Genomic DNA, 19,493 nt, shown 5'->3' with positions numbered 1-19,493 from the left:
TTCAAATGGAAGTTACTCATTTTTATATTCATCTCTACTCTCCCACCTGCTCTTTATTCTTCCTTTCCCACCATTTCCCAAACAGAGCCCTCCTCTAAACTACATACAACACCCCGCTCTCTCTCTCTCTCTCTCTCTCTCTCTCTCTCTCTCTCTCTCTCTCTCTCTCTCTCTCTCTAAAATAAAAGCTTGGCAGATTGGAGTATGAATGATCAATAGTTTCCGAAGCCTCGATGGATTCTCGACAACGCCTGTGAGTATATATTTCTTCCATTTTTCGATCACCTTTTCTTTTTTCCGAAGTGTCGAATATACATTCAAACAACTCTTGGCAAAATCATCTTCATATGGTATAGATTGTTTCTTTTAATCAACTAAACAAGCTACATTCGACTTTCCGGTCGGATCGAATATAACTAACTATACAGGGTTAACGAGAAATACTAATTCTTGATTTTGAGCTCTAAAAAGTAAAATCCCATTTAATTTAACAATTTTTTTTTATTTTTTAATTTTTTTTTGTAAATACTAAATATATATATTTGTTAAAAACAGAGAGGATGCATACAAAAGAAAATTACAGAGGATAAAAGTAAAGAGTGTGACAGATACTTTCAAACTTGGCAAGAGCAGCACCACTAGATATTGCAAATTCCCACCATTAAAATTTGTTCTCCTTTTTATTTTACTAGCCACTTTTCTCACCATTCTTTCTTCTCCAAATGTGTGCAATCAAAACCGTACATCGCGCAACGTTTCTCGGTACGTTTCATTTAATTTAATTTAATTAACATTAATTAAATATCTAAACCAAATTTGTACTTATATGGAACTCATAATACTTAATGCAGGCAACATTTTGTGAACAGGTGGATATGGGGAAGTGCCTCGGACCCTCGTTACATATCGAATCTAGAAATAAAATCGGAAGAAATACTAACCGTATTAAAAAAAATCCCATCGGAAAATAAAATCAAAGGAATCGGCCTACTTAATTTCAACGAGCGCGAAATCGAGCAATGGAAGAAGTTGACTCCGGCAGCCAATCACCACTTGGTCCTCCAAATGGACTACGCCGACAAAAACGTGACATGGGAGTCCTTATACCCCGAGTGGATCGACGAGGAACAAGAGGAGGAATTACCGAAATGCCCTTCACTGCCAGGTGTCGATTTCCCGAGGAAACGGGTGGATCTCGTTGCGGTCAAACTTCCTTGTCGGAACGAAGGGAATTGGTCGAGGGATGTGGCTAGGCTACATTTACAGATGTCGGCTGCTGGCGTAGCTGCATCCTTCAAGGGGAATTATCCAGTGCATCTCGTTTTCGTGACGAGGTGCTTCCCTATACCGAATCTTTTTACGTGCAAGGATCTCGTTGCGCGTGAAGGAAATGTGTGGTTGTATCGACCGGATTTGAATGCGTTGAGGCAAAAGATTCAATTGCCGATTGGATCTTGTGAGCTTTCACTTCCATTGGGATCATCCATAGGTAAGTTCAATTCCAATATTTTCCTAATTTATTTGTTTACTTATAATTGCAATTTTTGTTATTGAGCATCATATGTACTAGAAGTTGTCTGGTCCACGAGCTGGAGATGAAAGTCGGATGGATTGGATCATAATTAGTATTTTTGAAAGAAAAAAATCCAATTTTTTTTCGAAACTACAAAACTACTTCAAATTCTAAAATTTTCGGAATCTAGAAATCTATTCCAATTCCAAAAGTGTCGAATGTTTTGCAATTTCGAAAATTTTGAAAATCATATAAGTTTTAAAATTTTCAAAAGGTTTCGAAAATTTTTATGAATGAGCCAAAGAAATGGATAGAGAAAAATAAACTTAGGTGGTGTTTGCAAATACTTTTAGAAATTCATTATGAGTTTTTTTTACACATAATCATTTTTTAGTTGTTTGAAAAACAAGCTTTTACTTTTTACTTTTGCTTTTCTTATAATAAGCTGTTTTAACTTATAATTTTAAGAGCACCCGTGTACCTGCTATTTCTCTCTACGTCTGTAATTGTCTAAGTAAATATCAATTTGCAACAATAACAATCATATGGCTATAAAAATAAACAGAACGGGACGACGATTCGGGAAAAACGCAACGGGAGGCGTACACAACAATCCTACACTCGGCCAACGACTACGTCTGCGGGGCCATAGCGGCCGCGCAGAGCATCCGCATGTCGGGGTCCACCCGCGACCTCGTGATCCTCGTCGACGAATCAATCGGCGACCACCACCGGAGCGGTCTACAATCCTCCGGATGGAAAGTGCGCACAATAAAACGAATCCGAAACCCGAAAGCCGAAAAGGACGCCTACAACGAGTGGAACTACAGCAAGTTCAGGCTATGGCAGCTCACCGATTACGACAAAATCATATTCATTGACGCCGATCTACTCATCCTACGAAACATCGATTTCTTATTCAAAATGCCCCAAATTTCCGCCACGGGCAATAACGGAACTCTATTCAATTCCGGCGTAATGGTGATCGAGCCGTCGAATTGTACATTCAAGCTGTTGATGGATCATGTGGATGAAATTGAGTCCTACAATGGCGGAGATCAGGGTTACTTGAACGAGATTTTCACGTATTGGCACAGAATTCCGAAGCACATGAATTTTCTGAAGAATTTCTGGATCGGAGACGACGAATCGGCGAGGGAGAAGAAGACGCGGTTGTTTGCTGCCGAGCCGCCGGTTCTGTACGTGCTGCATTACTTGGGGAACAAGCCGTGGATGTGTTTTAGGGAATACGATTGCAATTGGAATGTGGATATACTGCGGGAGTTCGCGAGTGACGTGGCGCATGGTAAGTGGTGGAGGGTGCACGACTCGATGCCGGAGGAGTTGAGGGAGTTCTGCCTGCTGGAGTCGAGGCAGAAGGCGCAGCTCGAGTGGGATCGGCGGCGGGCGGCGGAGGGGAATTACTCCGACGGGCATTGGAGGATTGAGATTAAGGATGGGCGTTTGAAGAGGTGCATTGATCCGTATTGCAATTGGCGGAGTATGTTGAGGCATTGGGGGGAGACCAATTGGACCGGGGCTGATTTTCCGGTGCCTACGCCGCCGGCATTGGGGGGCGGCGGCGGCGGCGGCGGTAGTTTATGATTTTAATAATGGCTTTTGTGTAAGTAGTTTTGGAGAGGTTTTTTTTGGTTCGAGTATCATTATGTATGGAGCTTGCATATTTACAGTTAAACTCAATAAATTTCTATTAATGATTTAATTCAGCCAAGTACTAATTAATTAATTAATTAATTAATATTTTATGAATTTGTAAAATTAATGTTAATATTTTTATTAGTGTTTGGTTCAATTTAAGATGTATTGTTGTGGTCAAATTTATGAAAGTATTTTAGAAGATTATGGAATTGGGGGAACCAAATCCAAATAAAATAAAGGTTGTAGATGCAAAGAATATTCTATTAGGCAATAAGTTTTTTTATATTTTCGAAAATAAGTAATAGAGTTAAGTGCAAAAAATTCTCTAAACTTTGGACATTTTTGCACTTTACTCCCTGAAATGGAAAAAAATGCACGGGCAATTGCATACCTCAACTTAGGTAGTGTTTGCAAATGATTATTTAAAAGCAAAAGTTAGTGATTGTGATTTAAGTTAGTTTTAAGTGCTTATTTTTAAAAGTTGGGGGTGTTTGCAAATATTTCGGAAAATGAACTAAAATTAAAAAAAAGGGTTAGAGGTGCTTTTAAAAAAATAGTTTAAAGCAGATTATTTTAAGAGAAGCAAAAACAAAAGTTGATTTTGCAAACACCTAAAAACAGATTATGAGCAAAAAAAACCACATAATCACTTTCAAAAAGCATTTGCAAACACCATCTTAGTAATTTGTAGCACCGGAACAGAAATTGTCCATTTTTGGCAAAAAGTGACTAGAATCCACAATACGTGAGAAGCACATAATTTGAGCTGGATAAATTGGTCTTTTCCACTTACACTTATTTTCTTCTTTTTTAATAAATATAAATAAATCTTAAAAAAGAAAAAGAAAAAGAAAAAAGATTTCATCTTCTCCACGTCACCACCACCAAAAACCAAATTACTCTTCGTCCTTCTTCAGCCCCACCGTCGTCCGCCGCCCGCCGGCTCTAATTCGCGGCCCTCCGCCGCTTGCCCGCTTCGCAATACCCTTCTAGAAATTGACAATGCCATTAGCAGAATCACCACGATCTACAGCCAAATCAAATCACATTATTTATTTCCCCCCTAATATTCAGCTTCAGAAAGTGAATGAAGCAGAAAAGTCAGACAACTACGAGGTTTAATTGAAATCAAATCCCTAAGGACTGAGTTACACCATAGTTATCCCCTGTATATGAAGAAAGAGTAACGCAACATACATACCATCAAGAGAGAGAGAGAGAGAGAGAGAGAGAGAGAGAGAGAGAGAGAGAGAGAGAGAGAGATTTTCGTTCAAAATGAGACCCTTGATAAACCCTTTCTGTAACTCTGTTGCGAGAAAGAAATTTGATGGATGCGGTTCGGGTAATGAATTCGACCAGATTATTAAATTTATAATTTATAAATTTATTTTTTTCCAAATTCACTAATTGAATGTGAGGGGATTCGTCCTCTTAAATATGTCTGGAGGCAGATTTGGTGGTAGTGGTGGTGGTGGTGCGGCGGCGGAACAGATGTAGGGAGAGAGGAAGAAGACAGAGGCCTTTTCTGTTTTCTTTTTTCCTATTTCTCTTTATTTATTTTTCTTTTCCTTTTTCATTTTTCCTTTTTAATTTTCTTTTTTCTAAAAATCTTGTGAGTTGACAAAATTACCCCTCCATTTTCACGTGTGAGTTGTACGTGTGCAATTCAGGAACAATTTAGCTAAATTTGGACGATTTTGATGTCGGTGCTACAAATACTAGAATCCAGGTATGCTCGTGCAACTTATTTTCGTTCAGGGGGTAAAGTGCAAAAACATCCAAAGTTTAGGAGTTTTTTTACAGTTAACCCTAAGAAATATAAATGAACGAAGTTAATGTGCAATATTTGCATTTTGCTTGAATGTATCTGGATTAGAGTTTTACTTTGTTAAAATGCTTAGAATACGAAGTTTCAACTGACGTTTTGTTTGTTGTAAGTTCTAACATATGAATTAGAGGTGTTTGCAAAAGCTTATTTAAAAGCATATGTTAATGATTATGAGTTAAGTTGATATTAAGTGCTTAATTCTAAAAGTTGGGGGTGTGATAAGTGTTCGTTTTGCACAACTTTTACTTACCTAATCTTCGTGTTTTGGTCTTCATTCGTCCGAGTTTTCGGCTTTATTTGTATATATTATGTTGTTTTTGTTTTATTTATATTTTAGGTAAAGATAAGCTATTTTTGCCGATTCGAGACGATTTTGGAAGCGAAGCCGAGAATCAAACCAAACACGTGCAAAAGTGCATTCTCGCGGATTGTGGCAGTGTTTGGTATTTCAAGCATAACTTTTGCATACGACCTCCGATTGGGCTAATTCAAGTGGATTTAGAAAGCTAACTTCAAGGGCTACAAAGTTTGTGAAATGCACAATTGTCGAATTCGGGCTGAAAAAGGGTGAAAAAAGTGTTTGAAGTTGATGCAGAGGCCAGATCGCGATCCAGAATCACCGGATCGCGATCTGGTGGCAAATTCCAGTAGCAGCGAAAAGTTGGGGCAGATCGCGATCCGCACTTCCTGGATCGCGATCTGGGAAGGCGGTGGGCAGTTTTCGAGGTTGCCAGATCGCGATCCAAGAAGCCCAAATCGCGATCTGGGCACAGAAATCGAGACTAGATATTTTTCTTTGATTTTTCACTATAAATAGAAGGTCTCTTTTTCATTTTTCAATATCTCGACTCTCTCTCGACCTCTTCTTCGGTTTTTCTTCGGTTTTCGCCAGTTCTTCGCAGGAAGCTTCGACGAGGGTTTCGACTCGGGTTTTTCATAAGCTTTTTCTTTACGTTTAGTTTATGATTTCTCGTGTTCTTCATTTTGATGCTATGTTTGTAATGAACTGAGCATTTTCTTTTAGGGGAAATGAAACCTTGTATATCTTGATTTTGATTTCCAGATCTGTGATCTATTTGTCGTTCTTTGATTCTGTTTATGTTTTCATGTATTAAATGCTTTCGATTGTTTGGCCAACAGTTGAATTGATTGTAAATGGGAATGAACTCGAGAGAGGATTTCTCGTTTGATTTTAGGAAAACATAGCTCGGGTTGTGGAAACGGAGACGTGATGCACCTCGGGTAGCCCTTAAGGACTTGACCTAAATGCTCTCTTAATATCAGGTTCTAAACGGAGACGTCGGACCTGTGGGTAGACTCTAACTACACTGGAGACGGGGGTTAGGGTATTTTAGTGTCTGGGTTAGCGAACGTAGAATTGATAATAGATTCGGATTTGTAGATCTTTATCGATAGTACACTGGTGGATTTTACCCTAGAAGCCATCACACGTCGGAATTCCTTGCTTGTCCTGGCTGACCGGTGTTTTTATTTTGTTTCCTTTTGGCTTCATGTCATCCCCCATTCTTTCCTTCGTCCTGATAAAGTTTAGGATAGTATAATTACGGTACTTGGTAGATTTAGGAACTTAATTCCCTGTGGATCGATATCTGGAATTCACTATTCTACAAAACGCGATACTGTACACTTGCGGTTATTTATACGTAGGTTTTACGCGTATCACGGTGTTTGCGAAGTAAATCAATTAAAATAGAAAAAGCATGTACATGGGTGCTTTTAAAATTACAGCTTAAAGCAACTTATTTTGAGAAGTAAAAACAAAAGTCGGTTTTGCAAACACCTAAAAACAGATTATGTGAGAAAAAAACTCATAATTTATTTTTAAAAGCTTTTGCAAACACCACCGAAATATAGATAAAAATGAAACAATTTGATGGACCAAGCGCGTTTCGTGAAACGTGAGTTGAGAGAGTGAATTGGTTAGAGATGAGGATGATTGCTGTATTTATAGAGAGAAAATGTATTTATATTCAAACTTAAGTTAAATAATTTTGGCCAAACTTGAGTTATTCACGGAATAACGTAATAATATTACTGTCTATAATTGTAATATTATTGTGGTTGACGGTAATATTACTGTTGTTATAGTAATATTACTGTCAGTCACAGTAATATTAATTATTTTGGTTTTTTATTATGTTTATATTTGTTGAACGGTCAACATATTAATATTACTCTATTACACAATAATAATGAGTTTTGTTGTGTTAATATTACAGTGCTATAGATTAATATAGCAATATTACTGTGTTAAACTGTAGTATAGTTAATTTTACTGTGTTTAAGAGTAATATAGTTAATATTACTGTCAATCATAACAATATTGTTGTTTAAACGAAAAAAATAAGATGTTACAAAAAGAAAGAAAAAAAATCGAAAAAGTCAACGCCGGAAACCGGTGGCGGAAAAATCAGGAACAAAAAAAAAATTAACGCCGGAGACCGGCGGTTGGCCGGCGGTCAACGGTGGTGACGAACGAAATTGTCCATAAAAATGTGTTTTGGGTCCAAATTGAATAATTCATGAAATTTGGGGTCAAATTGAGGTTAGATTCAATTAAATGATGAAATTGGAGCATATTAAAGTACGAGGGGCTATTTTAGTCTTTTACAAACATCTGGACTATGTGTGGACTTTTTTGTAAAAGAGTTTATTATCTGGATCTCTATATAAATAAGTACCCATTGATGTGCTTATTTGCAAAGAGCCCTTTAAAATTAATGGGGGTTTAACATGTCGATTTGAACCAACGAATTCATATTAAATCGTGAGTCCATGACCGACCCATATTAAACGGACCTATTCATATAAAGCAACCAATATTCTTACTCCTAGTCCCATGGTTATCTATTTTATTTTCTTATTAAAAAAGGAATCCAAAAATTCCATTTTAAAGTATAGGACTTGATAAACGTAGTACCATTTTTACGATTTTTCAGTAGCATATATGACTAATATGAGAATATATGAATATATGAAATATGAAAACCTTGTTTTATTTTGCAGTTATATCTCTACTCACTCTCCACCTGTAAAACGGATATGAATTATATTGGAATTATATTGTAGCTGCAGGGGCGTAAAGAACACGTAAGCAAATGTAACCAAATAGTGGGGTTATAAGCTTTCAAGTAGAAGACAGCTCTAAAAATAACGCATAGTATACTTTTACTACATAATAGCACTGTTGGAACATTAATCCAACGTTGGACTTATATGTGAAATATTATGTGTTGCAAGACTGTCACGTAAAATTAAACCCGTTAAAGTGATCGACTAAAGTTTATCTGGATTGGGCTTTAATGTGTCTAATAGGGTGTGGGCCTTTAATGTGTAGAGACATTAGGGTAATTTTATTATAGTGATGGGCTAAAATAAAATTACACAAGATAGCCCATTAGGTTATCTATATATATTGGTCATGGTCCCCGGGTCACATGTACGAATTCCATTCTCTATGTATTCCATCGGCATAAAGAAAACGAAGAGAAGTCTAAAGGGTTCTCGGGTTCGGATGTACATGATGATCTGGAAGATCTATGATCGTTTTATATCAATTCCACCGGAGTAAGGTACGCTTCCGATTTATATTTATGCATAATATTCTTGATGATTCGGCATGACGGTTCCATGGGATTTATTCAAGTTTATTCCAACAAGTGGTATCAGAGCCGAGCATGTTCGAATCATCTAGATTTTTCTTATTTATTTTGATTGATTCTCTGTGTCATGAAATTGATTTTCATGGATTAAGTTTATTTGATAATTTGGATTAAAGTTTTTCGGCAATAAGGTTACCGAACTAGGGTTAATTAAAAATTTGGGTGACTCATTAATCGGACTGAGGATTAAGGTAAAATCTGAAATTTCTGTTCGAGTAAGGTGCGGCGGTCGATCAGTTTTTTTTCTATTACGACCAAAATCGCCACCAACTGTCAAAACTCAACACCTCGCAATAAGGGGCGGCAGCCAACCGGTATATGTTATATGGCCGCGCCGCCCACCACCATCAAACCCACATACAACAGCCCCATTTAAGCAATAAAAGGGAATTACAAGGCCCTGCTATGACGCCGGCGGCGAAGATAGTAACCGCGCTCCTCTTCACGACGGGTTCTAGATACGCGATGATGCGAGGTCACAACAGGAATTTTCCTCTTCCGGCAATAGTTCAGGCGAGACGGGGTGATGTGGTGGTCTAGCGGCGGTTTTGATGCAGAAGGTGTGTGACGGCGGTTTGTTTGCTGAAGAAGCAAAATTAGGTTGATTAAGTTTTGGGAAATTGCAATTTACCACGTTAAGGTTCATTGAAATTGCTATTAAGTCCCCCATTTATGTTATGCTAATTTGCACGGCCGCTTTGTGGATATGGATTAGGTCAAGGAATTTATGGTTTATGAAACTAAAATTTGGCCCCCTGAGGTTATAATTGAAATTCTCTGAAATTTTAATTTGGTCCCCTAATTTAAGTTATTCCTGTTTTTGGGCCGGGGTCGATTTGAAATAATGAAAAATCCGTATTACAGCCTCAAGCTTTCGAAAACTGCATTTCAGTCCCCGTTTTTCAAGTCTCTCTCAAAACTGTGATATACATTCAGAAAAAATACATTTTAACCCCCAAAAATTAAGCATTTATGAATCTCAGGTCCGTTTTAAATCAAAGACATTCCTTACAAAATTTCTATTCAGTCCTTCAAGTTTTTTTTGGATTTTCTGAATTTGGGGCAAATGCAATTTTTTTTAAGGAATGAAAAATTGATTTTAAGTTTTACAAAAGGTTTTTGGGGCCACTTGAAATTTAAGTTTTACGAAGAATCAAACGAATAAGTGAATTATTTTTTAATTCTCTTTAAGAACTTGTTTGGACAATAAAGTGAGATTCAATTTGAATTTCAATTGAGTTTCTAAGGCATTTTATTTTGGGGAATTTCAAATTTCTAAAGTACGGATCTTTTTTTTGGATTGAAATTTTGATTAATTAGTCAAATTATGGATATGAATTATTATAATTCAATAGGTTTTGACTCATTCACGTTTAATGTTTGTTTGTCAATATATGTATGAGTTATCATGTATAACTCAATAAGCTTTGACCCAATCGATACTTGGCACGTAGACTCGTGACTTTATTATAAATTTGAGTCTTCATTGTTTTGTGAAAATTCATAAGAATTTGGATTTATTTGTCCGAAATTTATTGTTGGCTTTAAATCGAATAAGGTTGAATTTGTGAGCTCATTTTTGTACTTTAAGCTCAAATTCAAATAAATATGAATTTTTATGATTTATGGTTTAGGCTCATCTTTGGGTTATAAAGTGAAGATTTCTAGTCGACTTTATTTTGACTTTAAATCTAAATAACGTGAAATTTGGGTTCATAAGGTAATTTAATTAAGCCTCTGACTAAAGATTGTTTGAGAAAGTCTAAAGGCTTAAATCCAGTTAAAATTCAAATATTGGTTTGGTTTATGTATTTTGATATGAATTAAGAGAAGCAGCATCTCGCCTAAGTGAGCTCTCCTGTGAAACTTAATTTATTTTTAAAATACAAAAGGTTTTGTGCATGTAATAATGTGGGTATTGTGTCGGCCCTAAGGAAGGCCAATACTTTGCTGAATTGCATGTGCATATTGTGGTGGTAAACGCGTGGCGATTATTTGGTGTTTTGCATGTGAATAATAGTTTGGCCCTAAGGTAGAATTATTATTTGATGTGCTCTTATTGTCAGTGTTTGATTACTACACCAAGATATCACTTACAAGTTAATATCATTGTCCAAAGATAAGTTATTAATGGAGTGCCCGATATCTTGAGATGAAATATACCTTTATTTGAATTTTGTGGTTGATATATAATAAATATGTGACGGTTATAGAATTTCATGCGAACTGTAAATTGGCCCTAAGGTAGATTTATTGTTTGACACGATAGTTTACCGTCAATATTTATTTATAAAAAGTTGCCGCTTAAAAGTTAACGAGTAGTCCATAACGTCATGTTAACATTGGGCTAGGTATTTTATGATAAATGAACCCGATTCCGTTTAATTATGTCATACATACATAGATTCTATTTGATATTTCTATGACATAATAGTAGTTGTGAGCATGTGTTCTTGTATATGTTCTCTATTTAATTCATGCTTCCGCTTCTGTATTATCTATCAATGTTAATTTTGGTTCTTGTGCTTTATAGCACAATTTACTTATTATTTAGGGTGCACATATCTTCATTTTATCTTTTAAATAGAACGAACAACTAGTTTTTTCGGAATTAAAAGTTTCCTTAAGGTTAAGGTAAAAGGGACTTAAAGAATATGATCGTTCTAATTATAAGTATTAAGATCATTTGGTGCACTATTTAAGAAATCTTTCGGGGCATCAAGATTGATAGGGCAAGTACTAGAATATTTCTTAAGGCACTTTTGATACGTTTTATTATTAAAATGACAAGTTTGAATCAAGTATAGTTTTTGACTAATCTTGTTTCATTATTAATGAAAGAAAATAAATATAAAGGAGTACATTCAGTATTAGTCTAATCTCACTTTCGGCTTAAGCACTAAAGTTACGATTTATTAACTTTAAAGTGCATATGGTTTGATTTTTCTTTCTACATCTATAGTCAACATAAGGTTTGTTTCAAAACCGAAAGGATAACTGAATTCTTTGTCAGCTCATGTTTGACTATGTGTAGGAATAAAATGACATAAACGAGAAAAGACTAAAAGTACTCAGTTAACTACTATCCCATAGAATGGCACATTGTTGCAGTAGAGACATCATAATAGATTTTTCCAAAAGTAACAGAATCATGTCCGCTTTATCTGTTATTTAAGGATATGAGTCTCCAAAGTATGTCAAATGACAAGTAAGGTTTTGCTTCTAATCTTAAGAGAAGCACTAAAGACTGCAACATATGGTTTTAAAGACGGGATGTATAAGATCTCTTAAGGATATTGAGTTTAAGGGGGGGAAGGGTTATACTCATTGTTGTATGAAAGAGAGAATTTATTTTTCTCATTTTGTTGCTATAGACAATAATAAAAATACCGTCTTCTCCCACATGAAGGAAATTGCTCCTTAAAGATAAACTCAACAACCTTAAGAGAATACAATATTAAATTGAGTTAAACTTAAGATGATAATGACATTTGGGATCTTATCAATTGTCAAAAGTGTGAAATCATTTGGTCACAAATGTATATTTGAGACCGTTTGAATTTCAATAGGCAATGTTGAAAAAGTTATAAACAAAGTCTAATCACCTAGAGTTTCACTCAATACGGACTCTATTTTAGAGTTTTAGGATTCCCTAAAAGGTGTTACAACTCATAATGATTATCTCGTATTTGTGAGGTAAATAAAGTTAATGTTTGTATATACCATGTGATACGTGGGAGATAATCCTGCACATCTCATTCAATGCCCAATAAAGATCTTACGGTAAAGAAGAATGCAAAAGGTTCCCTATGCTGTCAGCTTTGGGAAATTATATGCACACTTCGGTATGTACGCATTCGGCTAAATCGTACATAAAGTTAGGCAGATATATAAATAATCCTTTGAAGTGGATCTTTGAATAGAAACAAAAGGATTATACATTAATTATAGAGAACATAAGGTCATTTATGCTCATTTATCGAAATCAGTTCATTTGGGAGATCATTTGGTTTTTTGATTTCGAGTTTGTATGATGCTTGTACATTATAGATCCATTTAATGTATACCTAATTAAAAGAGAATTTAAGTACGAGTGTTTAGCCAACACCCAAAACTCTTTTAACTACGGTAATCAGTTTATAAAAGCATCTTATTTTGTAATATACAGAGTGGAAAGGTGTCTATAGAATACGTCGATATAAACTCCATTATGTGTGCACACTAAGGATGTCACCCAAAAGGTCTCATGAGCATATTGCTCGTATGGGTGTCATATTAATTAAGGATATTCGGTTTTAGTGGGAGTTTATAATAAATGTGTTCTTTTGGCGTAGACACAATTTTTGGGTTAATTCGGATTAAGGATACTCTTAGGATAATTTCTGCAGAAATAAGGTTTTGGTTTATTCACACTCTGATTTGTTAAGGTTTGATCTCGTTAAGGAGGACCAATTGGAAATAGGTATGTTAAGGTCACATTGCATGACATTTCCATGCTACACATCCACATCATAATCTATGTCATTCAATTGTGTTGATATTGTGACCATTGTTGGGTCCCGTTACGACTAATGTGAACGAAGGCCCCTTTGATTCAGTGTTAGCATGATTGATGGACGAGATTGGTTATAGACACACTTCAGTAATGACAGCAAAGTTGAGCTCAAAATTTATTTATGCAACCTATAATTATAAAGTTACACATATAGTCCAAGTGGGAGATTGTTGGAACATTAATCCAACGTTGGACTTATATGTGAAATATTATGTGTTGCAAGACTGTCACGTAAAATTAAACCCGTTAAAGTGATCGACTAAAGTTTATCTGGATTGGGCTTTAATGTGTCTAATAGGGTGTGGGCCTTTAATGTGTAGAGACATTAGGGTAATTTTATTATAGTGATGGGCTAAAATAAAATTACACAAGATAGCCCATTAGGTTATCTATATATATTGGTCATGGTCCCCGGGTCACATGTACGAATTCCATTCTCTATGTATTCCATCGGCATAAAGAAAACGAAGAGAAGTCTAAAGGGTTCTCGGGTTCGGATGTACATGATGATCTGGAAGATCTATGATCGTTTTATATCAATTCCACCGGAGTAAGGTACGCTTCCGATTTATATTTATGCATAATATTCTTGATGATTCGGCATGACGGTTCCATGGGATTTATTCAAGTTTATTCCAACAAGCACAATATTGGTGATCTTCTGGATATTGAGATGACAACTTCTGATTCTTCCTCTTAGCTACACTCCAAATCCTATCTTAAACTTATTTCATATTCTGATTTCATCTTAGCAGATATTGCCGCAATTTGTGCATTGGATTGGGATTTCCAGCTACTTCTTTGTATATCGTTTTCCACCATTTTTCTCTACAACCGCATCCACTAGGACAAGAAGTTGCTTCAGCTGTTCAGATTTCTTGGCTTCATCTTTTGTTTTGTTATCAAAGAGAACTCGTCTGTTCCCACACATTCTCAGAGTTTCCTATGTACATGTCAAATTACTTCAGAAACAACTTACTATATATGAATGAACAGATCTTGTAAAAATCGAGAGAAAAAAAAGAAATGCAAGCATTATGACTTGGTTCATAAATCGACCTTCATAAGAAACAAATAAAATATTTAAACAACCAACTATTTATTCCCCTCTAAGGAGACATGAAATTGTAGCTAAAAGTATTAAATACTTTCAGCTAAAAACTATTTGCATTAGTTCAAATCTAGCTGTTTTTTTTTTGTTTTTTTTCTTTTCCCTAGCAAATTTCATAATATCATGAGAAGGCTAAATACCAACATTTGCATACCTTCAAGGCTTCAGAGCAATCACCATCCAAGAAATCCTCGAGGGTCATACCATCTTCTTCAAGCCAATCACCGCGGGTGAAAAGTACAATCATATAATCAATAATTTTGGGACCAAAAAAAGAAGATATGAATTGCACAGTATCTTGATCTACCCTTGAAAAGTGACATGTGCTTGGCAGGACGAGAACAATAGCATGGAGACCATCATTTGCCAAATCGACGCATCTAGCAATTTCCCTTCCAATAAATTCAGTATCACCAGAGCAATCAAATAATCCTGGCATTTGCATGTACCTCATCAAGTCAGACATATTTGAACTAATAATATATTTATATATATATATATATATATATATATATATATATATATATATATATATATATATATATGTATCATTTGGCTTGATTACTGTCGATTTCCCCAAGAATAATTATATTTTCTTTATATATCATTACACCCCTAAACATTTATCCTTTATTTTCTAATAGGCGACAACATCCACCACCAATGCGGTCCAGGAGTTTGTGTTGGTTTCCTTTAAATCATCTAGCTAGATCTAATGAACTGATGAGGAATATAATAAGTGTTGCTAGCTATGAAATGAATCAATACGAACAAAGTACTAAAGCTACAAATAGAAATTAGTAATAACGTACCTGGAGTATCAATCACATTAAGAGTTTGGCCATCTTCTAGTATAGTTGAGTGTTGCTCAGAAGTAGTAGTAACCCCAGACATAAACATTACCTTGAATACATTTCTTCCAAGGATACTATTCCCTGTTGCACTTTTCCCATTACCTGTTCGTCCAACTAATAATATAGTTTTAACCTCACTTAGAGGTGCATGGGACTTAATTGAACCCCAACATGGACAAAGAAATATACAAACATACATAAGTTTAACAGTAAATGTTGGAAATGGTTTTTTTAAAGCATATATATATATATATATATATATATATATATATATATATATATATATATATATATATATATATATATATATATATATATATATATATATATATATATATATATATATATATATATATATATACACGCGCGCTTATTAATTACTGATAGTTAAGCACATGGGCTTACTACTATTTGATGTCGCTGCTGCCTGTGATTCTCATTCTCCTTCCGATGAGCAGTCTCTAATAAATCCAATCTCGTCTTATACTTTTCATCATTTGATTTCACTTGAGCGGAGAGTGCCATAATTTCTTCCTTGAGTCGACCATTTTCCTGCTCTGCTTTTTGTTGTGCAAGCTTATCAGAGCTCTCCTTGAACTTTAAATCAACCTACATACAAAAAACAGATGCATGCATGCCATATCTTTATATATATATATATACATATATATATATATATATATACACACATACATACGTACGCTTACTAATTACAGATAATTAAGCACATGGGCTTACTACTATTTGATGTCGCTGCTGCCTGTGATTCTCATTCTCCTTCCGATGAGCAGTCTCTAATAAATCCAATCTCATCTTATACTTTTCATCATTTGATTTCACTTGAGCGGAGAGTGCCATAATTTCTTCCTTGAGTCGACCATTTTCCTGCTCTGCTTTTTGTTGTGCAAGCTTATCAAATCTCTCCTTAAGCTTTAACTCTGTTATTTGTTGTGCGAGCTTATCAGAGCTTTCCTTTAGCTTTAAATCAACCTACATACAAAAATAGATGCATGCATGCAATATCTTCATATATATATATACAAACTAAATGTATTATATCTGAAAAAATTACCGCCTCGATTATTTTCTTAAGCTTCTCTTCATATGACTTATGTAACTCCTCCTTCAATTTAAATGTCTCCTCTTCAGAATTAAGTTTAATGGCTGGAGCATCATAAAAAAAATCGCTTGTTGCTCCTCCCTACAGTTGATGATTATCTTACACATTGTAACAAATTTCTAACAAACTAAAAAGAAAAAAAAAAAGAAAAAAACACGGTGATCAATAAAAGCACTTACCTTCAATTCAACAAATTGCGGACTCATATACGGTTCTCCACCATTTTTGTTTACAACTGCATGTACTAAGGCAAAAAGTTTCTTCCCTTGTTCAGATTTCTGAGGTTCGTCTCTTGTTTTGTTATTAAAGAGAACATGCCGGTTCCCACACAATCTGAGAGTTTCCTGTGCCAAAATCCACAAACAACTAATTAATTACGACTTATGAATAATATTCTTGGCAAATAAAGAGAAAATAAATGACAAGAAATCATGGTTTAATTCATAAAATCCATGTTCATAGGGAACAAATAGAAGACTTAAACAGGTAACTATACCAAGATATTTATAGCAAAATGGCATGACCTAAGCAAATTTCTTCGCGGAAAGACTTGATAATATGTTCCGATAAATAAATTAAATATTAAGAGACTTAAATGAAGAGCGATGAGAGTTGTACCTTATAGTGTTGGGGGCAATTGCGACCAAAATAATCATCAAGAGTCTCATCATCTTCAAGATAATCACCACCGGTGAAAACTACAACCATATAGTCAATAATTTTGGGGCCAAAAAATGCCTGCAACATCAAAACACCAGCTTCTTCTTCTTCTTTAGAAATGCGAGTTTTAATTGATGCAACGAGAAGAATAGCATGGATACCATCCTTTGCCAGATTGATGCATTTAGCAATTTCCTTTCCAATAAATTGAGGTTCAGCCGAACAATCAAATAATCCTGACAATTGCATTTAGTTCATCAAGTCACACATATTTAAACTTATCTGCAAAGAGATTCTAAATTAGCGCCAACATGCATATATCATATATGTACGTACCTGGGGTATCAACCACAACAAGATTCTGCCCATTTTCCAGTAAAGTTGTTGTATGCATCTCACAAGTGTTGGTAACACGAGTAGGGCTGGACATTGACTTGAATGCCTTTCTTCGAAGAACACTATTCCCTGTTGCGCTTTTCCCATTACCTATTTTTCCGATCAACACTATAGTTTTAGCGACCTCACTTGAAGGTGATGCCATTCAATTAAGTCAGCTTATCTGCAAAAAGACCAACAACCGTACATCGAGTGTGAAAGAATCAGATAACTGCCATATATTATCCGATAATTATGAAAGAAAGCGATGAATTTCTTACAGAGAAACCAAAATGAAGAGAAGAATATGGAGATATATTTGTATATGCAGCTTATACAATAGCACGATATTTTCATCAAACCATTAATAATGATTCAATCCATCATCAGCATCAAATGTGCTAATACTATAGTCTATAGACTTGTAGGCATTTTACTTATATAAAAAAAGAAAAAGACTTGTAGACATTTTGTATTTAGAAAAAATAAAATAAAAAAACAATTGACTTGATCTTAATTAAAAAAGAAAGACATTGGCAATGTTGATTTTTCAAAAGTCGTCGGTTCTCCCAACTTGACCACGATGAAGTGTGAGCTGGGAATTAACACCTGGTTTCAAGAATTAAAGTATACCAATTACTTTATTCAAAAATTAATATTTTCCCCAAAAGTCCCTGAATTGATATTCATATACCACAACCCCCAGCCAGCTTCACCCCTCCTCAATTGCTTCTCATCAACCCATTGTTTTGTTCTCATAATTATTTATTCTACTATTAATTATTAATTATTAAATTATAGGGTAAATTACAACCATCCATGAGTTATGGTCAAATTACGAAAAACCTCCTCTTGTTTGGATAATTACATCTACCTCTCAACTATAAATCTTCTTACACTTCCACCCTTATAGATTCCGTGTAATGTGCTCTAGATTGTACTCGTTTTGGTAAACATACAGTTTCTGATGCACAAAATATGATATATATACAAGCCAAAAAACACATCTTATGATCATTTTACTTCAAAATGTGGAGCTCGAATTGGATAAAACATGTATAAAAGTGATAATATTCCATATAATCAAGAATATTATATTTCACTAAATTTGAAACCGCTAGGGTGGACGTGTAAGAAAATTTATAGTTGAGGGGTTATTCTAATTATATATATATATATATATATATTATTCTATATAAGAATGGATGTGACAACCTCATTTTCGCACTCAGATTTTTCAATTATTTTTTACCACTTTAACACTAAAATGACATCGTTTTAGAGTAAACTGCAAAAACTACCCCTGTGTAATCCAGAAATAGCAAAAACCCCCCTGTGATAAATAAACTAGCAAAAACCTCCCTTGTGAAATTATTTAAATAGCAAAAACCCCCCTATGGAACTATTTGAGGGTTGACTTGATATAAAAAGACACAAATACCCCTGGAGTCTTGCAATTAATAAATTCTTATATTTTATAAATATTTTAATTATTTTATTTAAAAAATAATCAATTTAGTTGTTTACTATTTTTTTTTAATTTCTAAACAAATAAATTAAAAAGAATAAATATACATATAATATGTATATATACAAATACATTTTGAGGGACAATTTTGTCATTTCAAGTGTAAAAAATCAGTTAGGGGGGATTCTGCCTTTGACTAAATTTCACAGGGGGATTTTTGCTAGTTTATTTATCACAGGGGGGTTTTTGCTATTTCGAGATAACACAGGGGTAGTATTTGCAGTTTACTCCATCGTTTTATGTATTTTCACTCAAAGTAACTTGCAGACTTTTCTTTTCTCAGTTTCTTTAATCCATGGGCGGTACTCTGCACGGGCCCCACTGTCGGTTAGTGATGTCACATGACATGTGCGTTCAATTTGGTCCATTTTTCACTTCTTTTTAAAGGTGGGCCCACTAATATTTTCTTGTTTCTTTTTCTTGCCATTTTACCGCCACACACCATCCCCTCCCTCTCCACAAAGGGCCCACAAATATTTTTAATTTTCTTTTTTCTTGTCTTATGTAGTTGTATTGTAAGTGGTAACACGTACCTTTATGGCCTAGGCTTGGGGTTCGAGTTGGAACGAAAATTTCAATTTTCATCGGTTCCAATTTAAAAAGTATC

General features: G+C 34.8%; 2 protein-coding genes across 3 annotated transcripts; one reads left to right on the top strand and one right to left on the bottom strand.

Annotated features, from left to right (window-relative positions):
* LOC105950108 (UDP-glucuronate:xylan alpha-glucuronosyltransferase 1) lies at positions 1–3,236 on the top strand. Of its 2 annotated transcripts, none has more exons than XM_012973426.2 (4): positions 1–253; positions 556–762; positions 870–1,489; positions 2,079–3,236. In XM_012973426.2, the coding sequence occupies exons 1-4, from the start codon at positions 234–236 to the stop codon at positions 3,116–3,118; spliced, it is 1,887 nt and encodes a 628-aa protein (XP_012828880.2). In that variant the 5' UTR covers positions 1–233; the 3' UTR covers positions 3,119–3,236. The 2 variants fall into 2 exon arrangements, with proteins under 2 accessions (XP_012828880.2, XP_012828879.2); XM_012973425.2 differs by having other exon boundaries at positions 4–253; positions 852–1,489.
* A 4,873-nt stretch (positions 3,237–8,109) lies between these two features.
* LOC105950065 (immune-associated nucleotide-binding protein 9) lies at positions 8,110–17,586 on the bottom strand. The gene is made up of 9 exons (XM_088827001.1): positions 17,320–17,586; positions 16,942–17,219; positions 16,503–16,667; positions 16,276–16,404; positions 15,942–16,193; positions 15,162–15,357; positions 14,504–14,781; positions 13,885–14,181; positions 8,110–8,205 (listed from the first exon to the last, which is right to left on the bottom strand). Exons 1-8 carry the CDS (start codon positions 17,522–17,524, stop codon positions 14,032–14,034), a joined length of 1,653 nt encoding a protein of 550 aa, XP_088683127.1. The 5' UTR covers positions 17,525–17,586; the 3' UTR covers positions 8,110–8,205; positions 13,885–14,031.
* Between the last annotated feature and the right edge of the window lie 1,907 nt (positions 17,587–19,493).

The sequence above is a fragment of the Erythranthe guttata genome, chromosome 12 (genome assembly GCF_056151865.1).
Source record: "Erythranthe guttata isolate IM_541 chromosome 12, IM_541, whole genome shotgun sequence".
Classification (NCBI taxonomy): domain Eukaryota; kingdom Viridiplantae; phylum Streptophyta; class Magnoliopsida; order Lamiales; family Phrymaceae; genus Erythranthe; species Erythranthe guttata.
This window is presented reverse-complemented; position numbering and strand designations above follow the sequence as displayed.

Coding starts and splice junctions, on each gene's coding strand:
- LOC105950108 (XM_012973425.2), top strand. CDS start 234: ATGGATTCTCGACAACGCCT. Junction 254..555: donor ATGGATTCTCGACAACGCCT/GTGAGTATATAT, acceptor TGTTAAAAACAG/AGAGGATGCATACAAAAGAA. Junction 763..851: donor ACATCGCGCAACGTTTCTCG/GTACGTTTCATT, acceptor TACTTAATGCAG/GCAACATTTTGTGAACAGGT.
- LOC105950065 (XM_088827001.1), bottom strand. CDS start 17,524: ATGGCATCACCTTCAAGTGAGGTCGCTAAAACTATAGTGTTGATCGGA. Junction 16,668..16,941: donor ATTGCCCCCAACACTATAAG/GTACAACTCTCA, acceptor ATTTTGGCACAG/GAAACTCTCAGATTGTGTGG. Junction 14,182..14,503: donor ATTGCTCTGAAGCCTTGAAG/GTATGCAAATGT, acceptor ACATGTACATAG/GAAACTCTGAGAATGTGTGG.